Source organism: Hakea prostrata, chromosome 6, assembly GCF_041222555.1.
Source record: "Hakea prostrata isolate BN-2017 chromosome 6, UWA_Hpros_2, whole genome shotgun sequence".
NCBI lineage: Eukaryota > Viridiplantae > Streptophyta > Magnoliopsida > Proteales > Proteaceae > Hakea > Hakea prostrata.
In genome coordinates this window covers 30,422,062-30,444,369 of record NC_142605.1, presented here as the reverse complement: position 1 = coordinate 30,444,369, position 22,308 = coordinate 30,422,062, and the positions used below count along the sequence as shown (strand labels likewise).

General features: G+C 36.5%; 1 protein-coding gene and 1 pseudogene across 1 annotated transcript; one reads left to right on the top strand and one right to left on the bottom strand.

Moving 5' to 3' along the window:
- The first annotated feature begins 1,186 nt into the window (after positions 1-1,186).
- LOC149013288 (AT-hook motif nuclear-localized protein 23 pseudogene) lies at positions 1,187-3,182 on the top strand (annotated as a pseudogene).
- A 10,150-nt stretch (positions 3,183-13,332) lies between these two features.
- Positions 13,333-14,035, bottom strand: LOC149013287 (uncharacterized). Its single transcript, XM_089160097.1, has one exon. The coding sequence runs from the start codon at positions 13,955-13,957 to the stop codon at positions 13,580-13,582; it is 378 nt and encodes a 125-aa protein (XP_089016223.1). The 5' UTR covers positions 13,958-14,035; the 3' UTR covers positions 13,333-13,579.
- Between the last annotated feature and the right edge of the window lie 8,273 nt (positions 14,036-22,308).

Here is a 22,308-nt window from a genome sequence, read left to right as displayed (position 1 = left end):
GATATGGTTGCGTAACAAGCTCAGCTAAACTCTTCGAGATTGCGTTGCCCCTAACCGCCTTACATCCAATGAAAAAAAAGAAGAGGAACTCTATGATAGCTAGGCAATCCAATGATCTAGAATGAACAAACCATGATATATAAAGCCCTCACTCAAGGATGAAGTGTTGTGTTCCTTGTTCACATGATTGTCGAAGGCACTCCACTGACCATACTAGGTTGGTGCACCCCACAATTTTTGTTGATTATTAGGTTCAACTGCAAACTGACTCAGTTGTCAAGCAGGTTGGCTTTGGATGCGACAATTTGAATGTCTAATTAATATCAGTCAAGAATGATTCTTATACAAAAATATAAATTAAACTATCTCCAACTTAGAGTGCCTTTCTCTAAATCTTACTTTTTGAGACTTCACATCTCTATTTCTTTTTAATTTATCTAATTGTTTAGAAATGAAAAGAAAAATATTAAATACTTCCTAGTTTTTTGTGAGTAATGAATCTATGCATATGAGATGCTGATGTTTTATGTTAGGAAAAATCCACCATGAGAAAAATAATTGTTCTTTTTGACCACAAAGCAAAATTCTAAATTATATTTGTGATTTCAATGACAAAAAAAAAAAAAAGAAATTAACAGTATCCACAGCAAACCTATCACATATGAAACAATTTTACCCACAAAAAGAAAATCATACATGAACTATACAAGTGCAATTGTCAAATTTAAGAACTTGGAATAAAACCGTTTGGGACAACCAAACAGCTTTTATAATGATTTACGAGAATACGGACCAAGGAAGCCGAGGCATGAAGGAAGACTGCGGCTGACAGGTAAAGAAGAGAGAGAGAAAGGAAATGGGCCAAGGTGGGCCTGTCCAGGTTGGGAAGAGACGCTACAAGATAGGACCCACCCGCCGCAGCTCCACCACCACCCTCCCACTTGTCCTTTCCCCACGTTTTTGCATTTCGTAAACTTTATGTGGAAATATTATTACAAAGACAACGTAGACTCCGGGACCAATCAAGCAACCCTGTTCATCTGAAATTCTCCTTCATATAGATTCCAATCTAACGTTCCAAACTTATCCCCTTAACCCAACTTGGTCAACTTGCTTAACCATGGTTCTACAGTGTGTTTGATAGCCTTTCCGTCCTTGAAACAACCAGACAGAGTTGCTCTCTCTCTCTCTCTCTCTCTATAAATAAAAAGAAATTCTAATAAAAAAACCCCTTATTGAGGAGTTTCTGGGTGGAAGAGAGAAAGAGAATGGCTGTTGCAGTTGCTTCCTTATCTGCCTCGTCTTCCTTCTTCCCTACCCTTTCTCTGCACTTGATTCTTGCTGTTTTCTATTCTGTCTAGGGTTCGAGTTCCGGGGCTCTATTTTCTTCATCTTTCTTTAATACTCTCTAGCTCCACCATATAAAAACATAAAATAGAAAAAAAGAAAATTCAAACCAATCTCTCAGCTTCATCAGCTCTTATTTCAATTCTTTTTCTTTTTTTAAAAATAATTACTAGTTTATTTTAAATAATTTTTCCTCGTTTTTCTGGGTTTCTTTTGATGTGGGTATGGCGGGGTTTGATTTAGGCACAGCATCTCGTTATGTTCATCAACTTCACCGGCCGGACTTGCACTTGCAGATGCAACAAGAATCCGACGAAGACAACAACAGAAATCAGTTCTCAGAAGAACAAGATGACACAAACCACCAAGGTCTCGAGCTTGTCTCCGCCAATAGCGGTGGAGGAGATATGGGTTCTCGCCGGCCCAGAGGCAGGCCACCCGGTTCGAAAAACAAACCCAAACCTCCGGTGATTATTACCAGAGAAAGTGCAAATACGCTTCGAGCTCATATCTTGGAAGTCGGCAACGGTTGTGATGTGTTTGATTGCGTAGCTACTTATGCTCGACGCCGGCAGCGTGGGATCTGTATTTTGAGTGGAAGCGGAACTGTTACTAATGTAAGCTTGCGGCAGCCGGCAGCAGCGGGAGCGATCGTGACATTGCACGGCCGGTTCGAGATATTATCGTTATCCGGTTCGTTTTTGCCGCCGCCAGCGCCACCGGGTGCGACGAGCTTGACCATATTTTTAGCCGGAGGACAGGGTCAAGTTGTCGGAGGAAATGTTGTGGGTGCGCTGATTGCTGCCGGGCCGGTCATTGTAATAGCGGCTTCATTCACTAACGTTGCTTATGAGCGGTTGCCTTTAGAGGAGGAGGAGCAGCTTCAGATACAACCGCCAGTTTCTCAGTCTTCAGGTGGCGGCGGCGGTGGTGGTGCTAATGGAGGTGCTGGAGCTGGTGGTGGTGGTGGTGTCAACAACCCTTTTCCTGATCCATCTTCGGGTTTACCATTTTTCAATCTGCCACTCAACATGGGAAATTTACCAGTTGATGGTTGGGCAGGAAACTCGGCTGGGCGTCCTTCGTACTGAAGAACTGATTTTGAAACTAGTAGTTCCTGGAAAACCCAGCACAGAATGAACTTGTAATTTCCATTGGAACTACATCAAGAAAGCTCGAGTGAAGACCAACTGCATCAGAAAGGTCAGAAAATTCATGGATCATCATCTACTTTTCCTCCTCACAGGCACCACTTTCATGTACAATTTTAGTTTCTTCTTTCAGTTGTTTTTGGTTTTTGGTTTCTGGAAATCCTCTCTAGTGTTCTTGTTTCTTCATTTTCATGGAACCCTTTTCTTAGTAAGCAACTCAGTTAGAGGATTTGATGGTTTTGGGTTTATGGGTTTCAGATATATATATTTTTCCATGTCTCTCTCCTGTGACAAATATCTTCTTATAACTGCCACTTTTAACTGCTACAACTGTTGCTAAGCACTGTTCTTATTAGTACTGCTGATCAAGTAGTTACAATCATGAACCCAAAATTGCTTCAAAACTATTTTCTTATTTATACTAAAGAGAGGAGTTAATTAATGTAGCCGAACAGCTTATTTTTTATAATAGGTTTTTCATTTATACAGAGCTTTATCACATCTAAACAAGAAGGCATTGGGAATGAGAATTAAGTGATATTAATTTTATGGATGAGTTTCTAATACCCATTCAGGGTAATCTCCTTAAAACTTTAATATGGTTTTCCCAAGACATGTTCCAGTCTTGTTTCAAGTTCTAATCCACTTGCAACTACTCTTACCTACCGAGATTAGATAGGGCTGTGAAGAAAATCAATCGAGGTAATCTGGGTATGATACTGATACGGTAACCTGAGAAAACAACAACAGAAGAAGGAAATTAATACAAGTAATTTAGGTATGGGATTCACCCGCACTACACGCCTGTTGTTTTTTCTTCTGATTTCTATTTCTCCAAACATCTCTCCAAGATTCAAGAACTCCATTCCTTCTGGTCTCATCAAGACCTTGACATCTACACTGTTGTAGGAAAGGGCAGGAAGGGGTTGGAAGTATATATCTTCTAAGCATTTAAGCTTCATGTGTTGTTTATTATACACAAGATTAATAGAACTTACACGCTGTGCTATATGTTGGGGGGTTGGGAAAAAAAGAAAAAGATGTCCAGTTTTGAAGAAATTTAGCCCAAAAACATTAATCACCTTTGAAATTATATTCATGATATGACAGGAATTTAGATACAAATAAGATCACGTATGATGCTAGTTAATTGCTGCTTGCTTGTATATACAATAGTTATTGTTTGATTAATCACCCTTGCTTCCATATCCTTCACAGTTGTACAAAATGATCATGTGATAAAGAGATGGTGCATTTATACATGCTTATTTCATGAATTGGATTCTGAACCTTGAACCCTTTTGCTGCTTTATTTCCTGATATTTCTTGAATAAGTTAAGATGATAAAAAAAATTAGTGTTTCTGGTAGAGGAGAAGTCATGATATTGTAGATTGCAGTTGCGATAATTAAACTAATGGTTTTAGAAGAAATATAAAGCTAAGTTGTTTGAATCATGCTCCAGTGGCCATCTACTCTATAGTACAAGCATTCAGGGACATCTTCCTCTTGAACTTGCACATTTTTTACTTCCTTATGTTTCAACATTTCATTCTCTTGCTTCTTTATCCCTTTGGTTGATTCTATGAATTTGATAATAATTTCTTTCACCTTTTCTTTCTTTAGGTCATAGTTATTCCTTTTTAGAGATACTATGGTATCTTGTGATGAAGTTTCTTAATTATAATTAAGATGAGTGGAAACGAGTGGATAGAGTTAGGGTTTCTTGTGAATAAGCTAAAGGTAACATTCCTCATAATACCATCGGTTTGGTAGATCTAGTAGAAAGTCAGGTTTAAGCTGGAGAACAGATACTAATTTGGGTCAGTGATAATGTTGCTATTTTACATACCCAGAAAAAAAAATGTTGTTATTTATTGAAGAAACCACTGAAAGACCTTCATTTTCGAGGGATTAAATGTTTGAGCTGCCATTAGATTCTTTTTTTAATTTGTTCTGTTGCCAGTAAGCTGCAACTAGATGAGTTTCATGGAATACTATCAGAGTTGTTTACATGTTGAGATTGACAAAGAGATTGAGCATGTTTTCTATCCTCTTTGCAAGCTTCTTCATTTGATCCATTGTTGCAGTATTGGGACCATATAATGAGGGAGATGTAATTCAAATTATTATATAAGGTTCAATTGTATGAAAACATCAAATCTGACTTTTAATTCAGGTTGTGTATTTGATATCTTTTCAATAAAAGATCAATTTGCTTCATATATATCATGCATGTGATAATGGTACAATCATAATGATAGTCAATATAGAAGTTAAAATGCAATCACTGGGATTGTGTGGATTAATATGTTGATTTGAGATTAGACATGTGTCAAACCTAGAAGAAAACAATCGGACTTTATTGAGCACTCAGCACACTATATATAGATCTGCACTGAGTGGAAAACTCAGGTTAAAAGTGCAGATGGGAGCAAAGACTGTAAACGTACAGTTCGAGTTATGAACAAATGCAGATCTGCAATTAAGTGGGTCTCCTTGGCTTTGATCCCATTATGTTGTAGCAGTAGACAGAAGGCAGTCATTTCACATCATTCGACAATGAGATCTGTAGGCGGGCATCTAAGGGAGGGGGTGCCATGCTGGTTTAAGCATGACAGATGAGCAATTTTTGCATAAAAAACAACAGCTTTCTTCAGGTGACATGAAGAATTCAATCTGTTGGGTTTTATCACTAGTAGAAAAGATGGTTGTTACTTGTGTCTTTCACCACTTATGTGTGTGCTTCTGGTTTCTGTATCACCGAACATCGATCTTAGATGCAAGAATTTTAGGCTTTCTAGTGTATATGTTGGTTAAATGATCGATCATCTATGCATTTCATGAAGTGTATCCAGAACCCACTTCTGAATACCTTATGAAAATCCAGAAAAATAGCCTAGAAGTGTGAATGGGTTTCTGTATATCTGCTGCTACAATTGCTAGCATTGTGTCTATAGTTGCAGATTAGTTCTGCTACGTACAGTCAACTTTTAGTCTTCGTATCGTCAGAATTCAGATTCTAGAATATCATTTGGGTTTTCATCACCAACAGTTAAGGAGGGTTGTCTTCCTTTATTCACTTCCTCTTCTTCCTGACCTTTCCTTTGGCCGGTTGATCCAATGAACGGCAACCCCTCCTATTTCAGGTCCTTCACCTGAATCATCCTGGTTGATTCACTCACTTTTCTTTCTTTTGCTCCTTCATTTCCCGTTTTGTGTCAACCATCGATCTCAGCATGCATGATTGTACATGTTCTTATGGATAAACTTCATTATTTTTGTAGGGTCTATGGTTCGATCCACTCTCAGAGACTACAATAAACTCCAACAGTCATCAGCAATATTTGCATTGGGTTCTCGAAACTTAGCTAATAATGGGATTTTATAATTCCATAATCCATTTGTCCTTTATTCAGCAATTTCCTCCTCAGGTCTTACTCATACTTTCCCTAGTTCAGGTGAACCTTCATTGTCATTACACTATAGTTTGTCTGAATTTGATCATATAATCAACAAGAGTGGTTAGTGTCCTAAAATATAATATCACTTGTGTAATCACATACATTTCCCGATTTGAAAGCTGCATGCGATTAAACTATGTCATTGGTAATTTAACAACATAATAATTGCTAATAGATCAACTCTCGAATGGGTCCAAGTCAATAGAAAAATTATTTTGATCATGATTAATTTTTCTTCGATAGTAAGGTGCAATTATTGTACATTCTCTATGCCGGAGATATCACCTTCTTTGGATGTGATGAGTGGTGCCCAAATCTTTACAAGAGCTACTTACATCGAAAGTTAATCGCTTTTGTCTAGTTCTATCAATTGTGATAGGTATAAGCATGATAGCTGCAAAGGAAATAGAATTCTTGACAAGCGTATAGAGCCACTATTCCTCAGAACACTCCAACATCGTCCATGCTCAAGTATGGTTTCTCATTGAAACAATATACTAAATATAGTGGGGAATTGAAATCGTATTCTGAAAACATCAAGAAATTAAATTTTTATCAAAACCAGAAATAAAACAAGGTAAAAGAGAGAGATCTGAAACAAGGTAACAAATGCATTGCGCTACATCCATGGGACGAAACTAGAGAACGTATTTTTTATGTAATGGAAGAGGATAACTATAGGGATCTACCAAAAGCACACAGAGTGGCATTACAGGTCCTCACCTAAAATCTTAAGTTGGAAATCCTAAATCTCATAACAACACGTTTATGGGAGAGCAATGAGATACATTAAAGAAGCTCCAAATAGGTACACATGTAGATCCATCACAAAACCCTACCATATAACTGAATCTGAAGCAAGTCGATCCCTAACATGAATTTTATCAGGTCCATTTTTAACAAGGAAATGGACTATCCATTATTCTCTGGATGAATGACACTTGTCAATTAGTCATATCAAAAGATTGAAGTACGATTTAAAAGATAGAAAATCTTTTATTTAAATTTAATCTCAGCCTTTCAATCTGACTGATGGACATGTGTCCTTCATCCAGAGGAAAATGGATGGTCCATTTCTTTGTCACCAATGGACTTGATAAAATTCCATCCCTAGGATGCTTATGTAGCTAGGTTGGTTACAAGAGTTAACCAGGGGCATGTTTGAAAATAAAAAACCATTTAAGGAATCAAACATATGGAATCCATGACACAATCAATAAGTAGAAGCAAGTCATTTGTAATAAATTTATGGGCCACAAGGAAGTTATTTCCATGTTTTCTTCCTTCTTTCTTTCTTTCTTCTTTTCCTTTCCCTTCTTCTTCTTCTTCTTCTTCTTCTTCTTCTTCTTCTCTCAAAGGGTGGGGTGGAAGTCCATTTTGTCTTTCAAGCTTGGTCATTCTCTCCTACCTTCTCCTTGATCTTTGGCAGTGGAGACACCAACTCATTCTATATACATGATAAGTTCATGAGTTTTGTGCAGATGAATCTTACCTTCCAATGTAATTTCTCCTTGTTTTGTATCTTATATGGACCATTGGATCTATCTAATTTGATGAGGGTAATTCACTTGCTCTACTGGATCGATTGCAGAATTTATGGAGATACTTGACCCCACATTAGATCATTTCTATGTCTAGTCAATCAAGAGAAACTCCACCAGTGTTTGATGCCAGTCCAAACCCAGGTGAAGGAGGAGGGATTGGTGCATCAAGTCAACAATCAACACCAACAAAAATCTAGCCAAACCCATTTCATGGATTCGACCTTATATGATAAACATTATGCTAGGGTGTTCCCAGACAAAAAAAGCAACACTACACTATGACCTGGGTGTAGTCATAAGTGGACAAGGGTTAATTAGGGCATCCCCTATGAGCAACATGTCGCATTGGCACCCAAATGCAGTGATAAGTAGATAAGGGTTCCCGCGTCGTGAATGAGTGCAGTTAAAGAAGCAAGTCCAGAAACGTAAGATTAGATTGCTATCTTGGAACATATGATCTCTAATAGGTAAAGGTTTAGAATGAATAGATGTTATGAGAAAAATAAGGATTAATATAGCTTGCATTCAAGAAACTAGTTGAAGGATAAAAAAGCTAAAGAGTTGGTTGACTTTTAACTTTGGTATATTGGGGATAAATCTAATAAAAATGAAGTAGGTATAATAGTAGATAAGGATTTTAAAAATGATGTGGTGGATGTTAAAAAGTAGGTGAGAAGATTATTGCTATCAAGCTCGTAATGGAGAAAGAGATTATAAATATAATTTGTGCATATACACCTCTAGGAGGATTGGATGGGAAAATATAAATGGATTAATGCAAGGAATTCGTCAAGGAAAAATGATTATCATAGGAGGTGATCTAAATGTATATATTGGAAAATATCAAAGAGGCTATGAAAATATTCATTGAGGTTATGGTATTGGAGAGGAATGAGGAAGGAATCTCAATTTTAAATTTTCTTGTTGCTTTTGATTTATCTATTATAAATATTTACTTCAAAAAGAGAGATGAACAATTAATTATCTTCAAAAGTGGACATCATAAAAGCCAAACAATTTTTTCCTAACTAGAAGGACTTACAATTTGTTGTCCAAGGATTGCAATGTGATACCAAAGGAAAGCTTAATTATACAACATTGACTAGTGGTCTTGGATATGTGTCTAATCTCAAAAACTCATAAAAAGTGTGAGGTTAACTATACTAGGATAAGATGGTGGGACTTTAAAGGAGAGTGCTTGAAATCCTTCCCTAATGAAATAGTCAAACAAAGAAAGCGAGATTGTGGGTTTTTTGATGACACTAATGCAATGTGGAATGAGATGCTACGTGTATAAAAGAGGTGGCTAAAGATGTTTTAGGTAAATCAAAAGGAAAGCTTTATTCTTATAGAGAGACCAGGTGGTGGAATAGTAAGGTTCAAACTGTCATTAGAAATAAGAAAACTAGTTTTAGGATATGGCAAAGGACTAAGGATATTGAGGATTTTCAAAGGTATAGGTTGACCTAAAAATGAAGCCAAGAAAATTGCAAGAAAAACAAGAGAGAAGAAGTATGAGAGTTAAATAATAAGTTGGGCACTAAAAAAAGGGAAAAATCGATTTATAAGATAGCTAAAATACGGGATAGGAATAGTAGAGATCTTGACCATGTTAGATGTTGTTGGGAAATGCCATGTCATCATTACCACATCAGCCTCCATTAATTTTGATGATAACAAACACAAATTACTAATTGTCCAGCTCATTACTAAAGTGGACCGATTCCAACTCATTGGACCAAACTCATCGGATGCTTAAACCCAAGTCAAAATCAAGCAATATTGAACAAAGAATCAAAGTCAAGATAAGTATCAAGTTCAAAGCATAAGAAGATGCAAAGATTAAGTCAAGATCAAGACTTAGATGAACTTAGGATTTAGGACACTTTCACATACATTCATATGTAATCACATGTAACTATATGCATATCAGTCACTAGACTGACCTAGGATATATTAGAAAAGTGTATGAGGCTTGGGGTTGACCAAAAAGACCAAAAACCCAAGCTAAGTCCAAGTCCCAAACTTGACTGGACCACTATACTGCAAACAGACGACCGTCTGATCCAGACAAACGTCCATCTAGTCACAATGGGCCAGATGATGCTCCTTTTGGAGTAAAATTTCTGTTGAGAGGTTGAGCCAAGAAATTTAATGACTTCTTTATAGGCACATCCACCTCCATTTGAGAGTTCCCACTTTGTCAACTAAGCTATTACTCCCTCACATGACTCTCAAAGCTTTCATTTGGTGAATTAGCATTGATTACTTGCCTTCCAAACTCCATCCAACTTTGAAGGACATTCCAAAGTTCAAGCAAGCTCATTGGAGTCAAGCTTGGAGTTATTGAAGGCCATTGGGACTTCTTAGTGGTGCATTTCATATCTTAAGCATACATTCATCATTACATCACACTCACACAAGGGGTAAAGTGACATTCCCTTTGTTAGGTAATATCCTTCACTATTTAAATTGTATTGATTGTTCAATTCTAGTCTAGGTTTATTAGAATTTGTAGAAGGTGTTTTTGCCCTACTTAGAACAATTGTAAAGAGTGTTCTTACTCTAGGATAAACAAAGATTGTTAAGGGTGCTATTTCTTTATAACAAAAATTATAAGGGTTTGATTCTCTACCCACCATATTGAAAAATAATCACTAGTGGAAGTCTCTCTTGAGGTTAAGAGAGGAGTGGACATAGACTTATAAAGTTGAATCACTATAAATTCTTGTATTATAGATGTTTGTTATTATTTAATTTTATTTAAATTTTCAATTTATCTTGAAATTGCAATTAAACAAAAAAATTGAGACAATCCACTAGTTGCAACCTAATCACCCCCCTCTAGTTTGCACCAACAGATGTATTAAGAGTGTATATGGTAAAATACTAGTTTGTGATGAGGACATTAAGAAGAGATGGAAAATCTATTTCTCTAGTCTACTAAACGGGCACATTTCAAGTGTCTGTGAGTCAAGTGATTATACCATCCACCAAGGCACCTATTTTTGAACATATATACGGAAATTTTCGATGTTTGAAGTAAAATAAAAGCATTAAAGAGGAGGAAATAAGGCAAGAGACAAGACCCAGATCAAATCCCAACATAAATATGGAAGAGCTTAGGAACCTATGGGCCAACTTGGTTGACTAAGTTATTTAATAAGATTATGAGCACAGGGAAAATGCTAGATGAATGGAGGAGAAGCATCGTGGTTCCAATTTATAAAAAATAATGGAGATATTCAAAGTTGTAATGACTATCGAGGCATTAAACTAATAAGCCATACTATGGAATTGTGGGAGAGAATAATTGAAACCCGTTTGAGACACTTTACCTCAATTATGGGGAACCAATTTGGGTTTATACCAGGAAGATCTATGACAGAGGCTATTTACCTAATTAGGAGACTTATGGAAAGGTATAGAGAGTGTAGCCAAGACTTGTATATGGTATTTAATTATTGACCTAGAAAAAGCTTATAAAGGAATTCCTAGAGTGTTAATTTGGTAAGTACTAGAGAAAAAAATTGTTGCAAATAAATACGTGAATATAGTTAAGGATATGTATGACGGTTCAGTGTCAAATATAAGAATAGTGGAGGGACAAAATAATGAATTCTCAATTACAATTGGGCTACATCAAGGATCAACTTTAAGCTCATATCTATTTGCACTTATAACGGATGAATTAACCAAAGACATTCAAGACAAGGTTCTTTAGTGTATGCTTTTTGTTGATGATATTGTGCTGATAAATGAGACTCAAGTAGAGATTAATACTAAGTTAGAATCATACATAGCAGCTTTGGAATCAAGAAGCTTAAAACTATGTAAAACAAAAACAGAATATCTAATTTGTAACTTTAATCATGATCAGACAGACAATGAGGTGGTGAAAGTTGATGATAAGGAGATTTCTTAGAGTGATTGTTTTAGGTATCTTGATTCAATCATAAATAAAAGAGATGATATAGGAGATGATGTTTTTCAAATAATCAAAACATGATGGATGAAGTGGAGAGGTGCTTATGGGATCTTGTGTGATTGATATATTCAATTAAGGCTTAAAGGAAAATTCTATAGGATTGTTGTTCGACCAGATATATATGATATACGGTGCAGAGTGTTGGGCTGTTGAAAAGAATTATGTAGAAAAACTCAATATAATAGAGAATGCTAAAATGGATGAGTGGCAAAAGTAGAAAGGATAAGACAAAGAATTATCATATAAGAGTTGGTCTGAGAGTTGCTCCCATAAGTGATAAGTTGTGAGAAAGTTGTTTGAGGTGGCACGACTATATTCAATGGAGACCTTTAAATGCTCTTGTACGGAGAAGTTATATAATCCAAATTTAAGGAACTATGAGAGTTAGGCCAAACCTAAGATAACCTTAATAGAAGTGATGAGAAATGATATGCGTAGCTTAGGCCTTGTATCTAGCATGACCCTAAACAGAATTGGTTGGAGGTCAAGAATCCATGGAGCCAACCCCATTTAGTTGAGAAAAGGCTTATTGTTGTTGTTGCAATCAAGCAAGAAAGGGTATTATCTCAACGCCACCTCGTTGTTATGTGTGTGGGTTTGATTTTACGTGAATGCGTGTTGGCAAGGGACAACAGCCTCCCATAGCGGCGTTGGCTTTGGAAACGGAACTATTTACTTAATTTAAGCAAACTTGGTCCATTCAAAGCATCATGTTGCCCTTATAAACTTGACCTTTGCAAGTAGTAGAATCACTATTGGATCTTGAAAATTTATTTAATTTTGGAGGAGTCTATATCAATTACCTATGGTAATATGATTATTCAAATAATATCTAATGTTAACCCATATAACGGGTTGCTCCGAAACGATGTATGCCATTGATAATATCTCGAAATAGAGTTTAAATATAAACATTTGTTACAAACCTAGTCTACCGGTATGGATATATTAGGGTAAGTTCGTTTTAACGACTTGGTGCAAATTGAGACTCCTCCCCATTTAGTTGAGAAAAGCTATGGTTGTTGTTGTAGGCAAACATGAAAGGTTAGTTAGTCTGGTCACCTCACTGTTATGGGTGTGGATTTCCTAGACCATAAATGTGATAGGGCAGGGCTCCATTGGAACTTAATGAAGAATGATATTCCTGAATTCGCCTTGCTCTCTTCGAAAATTATTTAATTTGGATGAGTGCAATTCGTATTCAAATTCATTATCTAATAGCCCAAATTGCTCCGAGAGATGTATGCCACTGATAATATCTCGAAATAAAGTTTAAATATAAACATTTGTTACAAACCTAGTCTACCGGTAGGGATATATTAGGGTAAGTTGTAAGGGACTGGTTTGGGACTTCATTTTACAAGTAGAGCATGGGTAGGGAAATATAAGGTTAGTTAGTCTGGTCATACGAATGGGGAGGATTTCCTAGACCATAAATGTGATAGGGCAGGGCTATTGGAACTTAATGAAGAATGATTCCGGACTCCTTCTCTTCTTTGTGTTCATCTTCTTGCCCAATCCCTATCTTCTAGATTCTGTTCTCACTATCCTCTGAAATTAGTGGATTATTGACCCTTCTTAGTTTTCTTTTCTTTCCCATGACAAATCTTGCATGTTTCTTTATTCAGTTTTTCTTATTTTCATTGGCAGTGTGATTGCTCTTAAGATTCGATCCCAACAATCATAAAGAGATTACATAAGCAGCCATGATTCACACCTCCCCAGCTCGATCTCAGTCTTAACAGATACGTAACTATAATGAAAGCGAGAATCAGCTTAAGCGATTGTTGGAATCACCAATTCTTCCTAATTCCAGAGAACCAAACATTAAGAATCAACTTTATTTTCCAGAATGGGTTTCACAATTCACACTCGGAATTTTGAGAGTTAAAAAGATGTTTGTGGATATAGTATAGATGCTTTTGGAATTATTGATTCTATATAGTATATATATGATCGATCTTTAAAATTTACAATGTAGATATGATACAGTAAACAAAATTTAAAAATTAAAAAAAAAGAGTAGGTAATTAATTGAAAATGAAGAAGCCTCTCTTTCTGGTGTTCATGTTGATTCTTCAAGACCTTCAGGTATCTTGAGCGTAGAAGTCTAAGATCTCACTGAGATTAAGGCTGAAAAGAGAAGAGCAGTCATTATACATCAACCACAACATGTGTTCGAATAAAATGGCATCAACATCCACAAAAATGACTCTTTTCTCTGCTCGTGTTCCATAGAATCCCTCCTTGCTCTGTTTTCTCATCGTCTCCATCAAGATTCGAAATGGGTCTTCCTCTAACACAAAAGGATCCACCAAGAATTCTCGCTTCTCCTTCCCAACAACCACAGTCACCGGTGTTGCTGATTTCCCAAATCCTTCTTCTGTCAAAGAACGGTAACCAAGCCGCGAACCAGAGGATATTCGTCTCCATATCGCAACGGGAAGAACCAAGCAGCAATCCATCTGGGTATGTGTTTGGTGCGATTTTGAGAGGAGGAAGAAGATTTGAGAGGAAAGTAATGGCGTGTGTGATCTGGAGTAGTTCCAGTTCCAACGGCTCTGAGAAACTCGTTTATAGGCTCCGAAAAGAGCCGTTGGAATAAGTGAAAATCCCTTTTTAGTTCTTCACTTCTCTGGAATCAGCAGCGTCAGCGTCAAGGGGTCACGAGTTGGTGCGAGGAGAGTGGGCCTGCTGGCGCCGCGCTTCAACAGGAGCGTATGACACCAACGGCCATGTTTCGTGTGTTCGCTTGTGTCATGCTCTTGCTAGCCCAGCGTGACAAACAACTGAGGTAATGTTTGGTGTACACTATTAGAGATTTTGCCTTTTGGACCTAAAATGCATTTTAAAGATTATTTCTTTTCAAAATATTATTGATGTGACACTAAACGGTTATGTTGCCAACTGGGTACCCATTGGGTGAGGGTAAAACCTGTCGTTAATTGCGTATTGAAACTATTTAACCACACTCCATTTAAAATCGTAACATACCACGCCGTTCAAAATTCGTTCTACCATACTGAAACCGAATTTCTTTGGTACAATTCTGATTTTAGGTATTTATACCATCGGTATATACCAAAACCGTAACCAATTGGTACCAAATTAAGGAATATAAATGTAATTTTACAATTAAAACAATTTACCTTATCCTATCCATAATTCCCTCTTTCAGTTTTTCATTTCGTTCTTCACTCCTCTTCTTAGATTTATTTGTTTTGTCTCTGTTAATATCATATTCTATCGATTGATCGCAATTTCATTAGGATCTTAATGAACTAATAACAAAAGTGGCATGGGTTCGTTTGTATTAAAATTGTACCGCAATAGATATCGTGTTTAAACTATTTTCCCACACCGATTTAATACCAAAATCATACCGTACCATAAAAATTCGATGCGATATGGTTCTGTTTAGTTTATCCTCGTTTATACAATTCAAACTTGGTATAAATGTAATTTTACAATTAAAACAATTTACCTTATCCTATTCACAATTCCCTCTTTCAGTTTTTCATTTCGCTTCACTCCTCTTCTTAGATTTACTTGTTTTTTCTTTTCATCATATTCTATCTATTGATCGCTTTCATTGGTCTTAATGAACTAATACAGGGCATGATTTTGGTTACAAAATAACTAGCCTTGACAAGGCGGATAGAGTTCAAGTTTAGCCTTCAAGCCAACCAAACCGAGCTCTACCCATTTTTTTGTTAATTTAGTAAAATTATAATTGTATATAGATTGAGTTTGAATAATTATTTAACCAAGTATTCAACTAATAGATTTGATCGAGTTTAAATAATTACTTTAACCAAGTATTCAACTAATTATCTTAATAGATTTGTCCAGTTAGAAAAGACTAAATCTTCATAATTAATAGGTAAAAAGTTAAAAACTCTTTCCATGTGAAGGTTGGATCAAGGTAGAACAAGGTTAATATGATCTTACCAAGGTAAATTAGGCCATGTGAGCCTTAAAAGAACCCTAATAAGCTAGGGTTTGCATTTGAGATTCTCAAACCCTAAAATGGGTTGAATAGAATTAGTATTTTGAAATTTTAGTCCTTGGGATGGGCTAGGTTTAGGTTGAGCCAACCCACCTGGGTCGTTATAATCCTACAAAGGGAGTGAAATTGAATGTTGCCCATTTAATGCGCAACATCTGTGCCATCACATGAGATCAACTCGACCAAGATTTTGATCTCAACCATCCATTTCTCAAGTGGTGAAAACCGAAATAGACGGCAGCACAATGCTGAGCATAGCACTAAACTGAACCCCTTACAAAAATCTCTGATTTTTTTTATTATTATTATTTTTTAATAAAATGATCCCTATCTTTTAGCTGACAATAACAACGAAAGTTTATGCATGTTGAACAGGTGCTACACAACGTGTCACGTAAGCTGTGGATCAAACTCCACGTCCTAACACCATTTCAAAACCATTGTCATACTCATACCTCTCATCTTGGACCTCTTGCACCCTACTTTGTGGTTAAACCTTCCTGCAACTTAACTGCAAAATCTCCATGGATAAATCAAAATGCTTACCAAGAGCCCCAGTAGTGTCAGTGTTCATTACCATCGTCATCTCTCACTTGATCATCGTATCCATAGTTGGAGTTGCAGGTGCTGAAGATCAAGCTCCGACGGCTGTAGAAAGAGGCATCAACTTCAATTCCCCTTTCCAGAAACTCAGATCGTTGATCAAACTTGCCTGGGCTCATTTCAAAATCCCTGATTCAGAGTCAGTTCGTCAATCCTAATCTCTCTAGTCTCTTTTTATTTTTTTGTCTTTCTAGTCTGTTCTAAACATATCTTTAATGGTTTTTTAGGAGAATCAAAGGTGGAGGGTCAAATGCTGGTGTAAAGAGTGATGGAAAAAGTGAAGAAGCTTCCGAAAGTATGGGTAAAGCCGCAGGAGATGCGGTGCATCAGGCTGCAGAGAAGGTCAAGACAACCATTTCTCACAATAATGAACAAGATCAGAAGGAGCTCTGATGATCCATATTCCATAGAAATTAGCTAGTTAGTAACGGTTAGAAACCTTGTGTTTTTTTTTTTTTTTTCTTTCCTGCGTAAATTTCGGTTATAACTAAATTATCTGCTTTGAGACTTATTTTTGTGCGTGGACGGTATTGTTTATTATTAATTACTCTAATAACTCTCTCGTTTATTATTAATTACTCTAATAACTCTCTCTCTCTCTCTCTCTCTGTTCCATGATGGCTGGTGAGGTGGATGAAAAACATGGGTTGCCGGGTGGGCTTGTGGACAAAGGTTTGGAGATGGGTTGGGGGTTTTTGATGGTTAAATATATGGGCTCAAGTGGGTTAGAATGGTAGATGGGTCAATTGGATGGGCGGTGGGCTAGATGGGTTTTGGGTGAATTTTTTTTCTGTTTTTATTTTTTGGTTACAGGGCCCATTTATATGTAGGGGATGGGGATATAGGGGTTGGAACCCATAACCACTCTCTACTGAGAAGTTAGGTTCCTAACCATCCTACTACCCCCTCCATTGGCGGGTTTTGGATGAATTAAGAATAAGGGGTTGGTCAGTTGGGCTAGATTGAGTATATTGAGTATTGAGTGAGGGGAGAGTCAGATGGGTTTTGAGGTTATGTCATTTTGGACCCAAATTTGGTATCTAGCCTAGTTTGATGCGAATAAACATATTGGAACTTGACGAATTTGAATTATTTCTTGTAAATTCTTTTATGCAAATTCTCCTCTCTAACTACATTTTGGTACCTTATTTTCTAAGGCATGAATCATTGGGATATAATTGAAAAGACTATCCGTTGATCTTGAAAATTCTACTACAAAACTTATTTGTAATTTAAGTTGTTTTCGTAAATTCTTCCATGCATATTTTCCTTCCTAATCATATTTGGCAAGTGTTCTTTTAAAGCCTAAATCATTGAAAATAATTGATAAGATTGTCCATTGATCTTGAAGATTTTGTTACAAAATGCCTTCATAATTATAATTATTTCGAAAAAGTATTCCATCTAGATTCTCCTTCCTAAATACATTTGGCACGTTGTATTTTGAAGCTTTAATTATTTGAACATAATTGAAAAGATTAACATTGATCTTGAAGATTTCACTAAGAATTCCCTTGAGAAATTGTCAAAAGATTACGAGAAATCACCAATATGAGGAGCACAAGTTTGTCTATTTTTAGTTATTTATCAAATTGAAGTCAATCAATGTATAGTAAAATTATCAACGTTTAAAGCGCTAACTAACAATTCTTGATTTTTCACCAAAAAGAATAATTAAATAAACTAATTATTTTTGAGTTCTTTGCTTACGAACGACTCTTCAGGTTCTTCCACCCCCTCTAAATTCTCATATTCAAATCTCCCCAATTAGTTTTTTTCTTCTTGTGTCTTCAATCTTCCACCCTTTCAAATTCCACTTATGTTTAGAACATAACTAATCTTCGGCACTTGGTGATCATTTAACAAAATAAGAAATTATTGCAAGCAAGGGATCTGAGACTGAGAGGAAGAGAGGTATGAGAAGCTTGAGAAGTGGATCCAGAGACTAGGTTTAGAGGGTTTGGAAAGGTGTCTTACTTCTTCTTTCTTTTCAAAAGTGGAATCCACGATATTCATACATGGGCTGATGGGCCCAACACTATATATATCATATTATTATTATTTTAAAAAATAATATTTTTTCGTATTAGTCTTTTTAATATTTTATTCTTTTGTCTCACAAATTGTTGGTACTTTTTTTTTTTTCAAATTTATAAAATCAAAATAGAAAAAAAAAATTCAATGAATTTCAAATAAATTACAAATCACAAGTTAGGTAGTAGGAAAGCAAAAAAAGAAAGTCTGTCTAAGTTTTCCTCTTTGTAAACATCATAAATGATATTTTGATTTTATAAAATTTGTAGAATCCAATATGAAAAGGAAACCAATCGGATTCTATAAAAATTGAGGGGGGGGGGGGGGGGGGGGGGGGGGGGGGGGGGGGGGGGGGGGGGGGGGGGGGGGGGGGGGGGGGGGGGGGGGGGGGGGGGGCCCGCTATTGAACAATAGCTTAGGAAAAGAAATTGAATAAAATCATTCAGAACTTTTTAATTTTAAAAGATTTTTTCGAATCAAAATTTTGTTTTTTCAAATGGTAAGCAGCTTGGTCCAAGTTGTAAGCAGCTTGGTCTGCTTAAGCAAGGTTTCGGTATTGAAACCTTGTGGATGCAAAAAAATCCAAGACTCACCCACCACAACCAGGTGTGCGGCCCGGGTCGAACACGAATTAGTCAGGGCAAAGCCTTGGAAACCGAGGTTGACAACCAAAAAAAAATTTCAATGAATTTTGAATAAAGTACAAATCACAAATTAGGAATTAGGAAAGCAAAAAATGAAAGTTCATCTAAGTTTTCACTTTGTAAACATCATAAACCATATTTTGATTTTATAAAATTTGTAGAATCCAATCTGAAAGGAATCCAACGGATTTTATACTTAGGAAAAGAAGTTGAATAAACTGTGATGGATCAATTCGGGGCAATTATGGTGGCTATGGCACAATTGGAAGAAACTCGGAAGGCCATGTAATCTTTGCTTCAGCGGGTTGTAGCAATGACAAAAATATGCTTCATATGGAGCTAAAAGCAATACTTTGTGGTCTACAACGAGCTACACATCATGGTCATACTCAAATACAAGTGCAATCGGACTCTCAACTTGCAGTTCAAATCATAACTGGAGGCTTACAAATCCCATGGGCAGCAAGAGGTATTGTGGATGATATTTTGGACATCAAGCATAGGCTACATCACTGTGTTTTTCACACATCATGTTAGGGAATCATGTTGGGCGACCAAGCCTTCTATGTACAGACAACTAAAACCTAGATTTGATCGAAAACTCATCATTCGGGTTTCGAAACACTCAAAAATTAATAGAAAATTTCTAAAATAGTACAAGGAGACTATCTAACATGATATAGGCATCAAACATGGTCAACGAAATAAAAATCTAACGAATCACATATTAGGCTTCATCCGAAATCAATCCGTTAATTTCACGAATAGACTAGAGTGAATGGGAATTCACTATAGGACTTAGAAAACAATAGATCAAGTCTGAAAACAACTTAAAAATAGATCTAACATGGATTATAAATCAATTAAGTCAAAAGATAATACATTCATGAAGGTCATGCTAGGCTTTTACTAAAATCGCACCATGATGTTCACTGAAGGAATCGAAAAGGTCATTACATAGCATAAGACTTTCCTCACAATCACAATACTATATAGAATCAATAGAGAGAATAGATCTAGAAGGAATGAGAGTATTTGCTAACCTTAAAGAAGAAGATTCGCTGGACAGAAAATCTCACGGATGCTTGGGGATCTTCTTTGGCCTTTAAGAGAGTGCTCTATGGTGTCTTTGACATTCTCCAATAGCTTAATAACAATTTGACATGAATTATATTGGAGATTGATTATATAGGGCTTCGAAAACCTAGTTTCCAAAAGGTACCAAATCTGTCTCGAGGATGGTTGGTCGCTTGGGGAGACCAAGGCGGCTGCCAACCTGTACCTTTTGGCCAAAAACAAAATTTTGGTCCCCCGAAAGCCACAAACTCCTATTGGATCCTTTTTCAAGTTATGAAAGGCTCTTATTTGATTTTATGAGACCTTCCAATTGTGTCATCACAACACTCATAGTTCATCTACCAAGTTCGTCATCATTTAAGTTGCTTTTTTCTTCCAAAATCAGACAAGGTTTATTTCATAGGATCATCACAATCTACTTCCATTAATTCAAAGTTAGATCCAATGGGTTCAAGTGGGATGGCCCATAGTTGTCTTCTTCATTTATTTCAAGTTTTCAGACTTACAATATAGACTTTTGTGTTAGGGCTGTGAGGGATTTTACACTTTTAGTTTATTGACCATGAAGATCTCCCAAGATTTTCTCTGGATTTAGATAAGTCGAATTTAAACAAAATAATTTATCTATACAAAAACCCGCCTCCAAAGCTTAGAATAGCAAAGCCATCGATAGCTGCCATTGCCATGACAATGTGAGGCCTTTTGTGGCGGGAGTATCCATCGGTAAAAGTAGGATGAAGCCCACTTCGCAAAGCATCTGATTCAACCACCATTCCTGCTGGAGGGGTCTCTATCGACAGTCATTTGATGAACTCTTTTGGTAAAATTATGTTCAAGAGTCTGGAGAGGAGCTCAAGCAGCTCAAGCAGTCCAAGCACAGAGAGATTTTCGGCGACAGTGGGAACTTTTTGGGGAGGTGTAGGTAAAAGATGGGTGAAGTTCCCCCACTTAAGGGTTGGGTATGTGAGGGAATTAAACCGGGGGGGGGGGGATTGCTTTTGAGTAGTAAGATGACTTAATTACCCCCATTAAAAGTCCTTCGATACCCAACCCCCTTAATTGTCTCTCTTCACCCATCTTCTTCCTTTCCCTCACCAATAACCGTGCACCACCGCTGGAAACCACCACACCCCCTCCCCTTGTTGAATATCAAGGCCCTCACTGTCGGCTTTCACCGGTTGAATTTGGAACATCTACCATTTGCTTTGAAATCCCCAGAGCATCGTTCACAAGTCACGACCTCGCATTTAGATTCAAAGTTGGGAATACCTAACAATTACTAAACGACCAGTCTTGATAAATTTGATAATCATCAATAATTCAGTTCTATCAAAATTACTAAAGCTCCATGAACATAATAATTTGCTCTTTTTAGCTAAACCCACTAATTCCAAAAACAAAGAAAGTCCACAAGCTTCAAACTAGGCCCCCATCAACCAAATATAAAAACAACAATTATGATTTTCAGTTTCTACCACATTAGAGAATGGTCCAAACTCTAACAAAATTGTTAAGAGCATAAACCCTAAAACTAATTTAACAAAACCCAATTGGTTGTAAAATTCGAGAGCAAATTGGAATAAAAGAAATAGAACCTGTTGAATTACTATTTACCAATGACCAGTATCCATGTTTATAGCACATTCAAGACCATTAAGAAGATCATTGGTCTCCTTATCAACTCCAACCGTAGATATTGAAGAAGACATCGTTATGCACATAACTCCTTGAGTTCTCAAAATAACAAACAAGACAAAGCAAAGGAAGTTAAAAAACAAAGAAAATCGAAGATTAACAAGAGCCTTTAAGAAAGTATAAGAAGAGAAGAAGATGAAACAAGATCAAAAGACTCTTATATAATATGAGGAGTTAAAATTTAAGTTATTTGCTGCTCTCAGACTCCAAAGACGAGGAGGAAGTATATTCCCAAACAAGAAATAAGAATAAAAAGCCTCCCTAGAAAAATATAAACTAAAAATTTGTGACTTGTGAACGATGCTCGCAACTGAGCCAAAATGCGAGGCCGCGACTTGTGAACGATGCTTTGGGGATTTCGGAACGATGGAAGAGAATGGAGGTGTGGTGGTTTTCCAGGTGGCGGGCATTTTTTGACAAGGGAAAGGAAGAAAAGGGGTTGGGTATGGGAGGGAATCAAATGAGGGTAATTAAAATATGGGAAAGAGGTGGTTGAACGCAGAGGTGTAAATGGATAACCCAAATCCGCTTCCGAATTTGCATCTGTATAGGGGAATCCGGAATCCGTCCGATTATTAATAGAAATGCGGATATAGTATACCTCTTTCTTACCGATTATTATCCGTCCGATAAAATTAGCCGATTAAGTTATTTATTTCGATTTATTATTTTTATTTTTATAAATTTTACCTATGATATGTGACTATTTTTTCTAGATTTTCTACTAAAATAGCTACTAAAATTGTTAAATTCT

Coding starts and splice junctions, on each gene's coding strand:
- LOC149013287 (XM_089160097.1), bottom strand. CDS start 13,957: ATGGATTGCTGCTTGGTTCTTCCCGTTGCGATATGGAGACGAATATCC.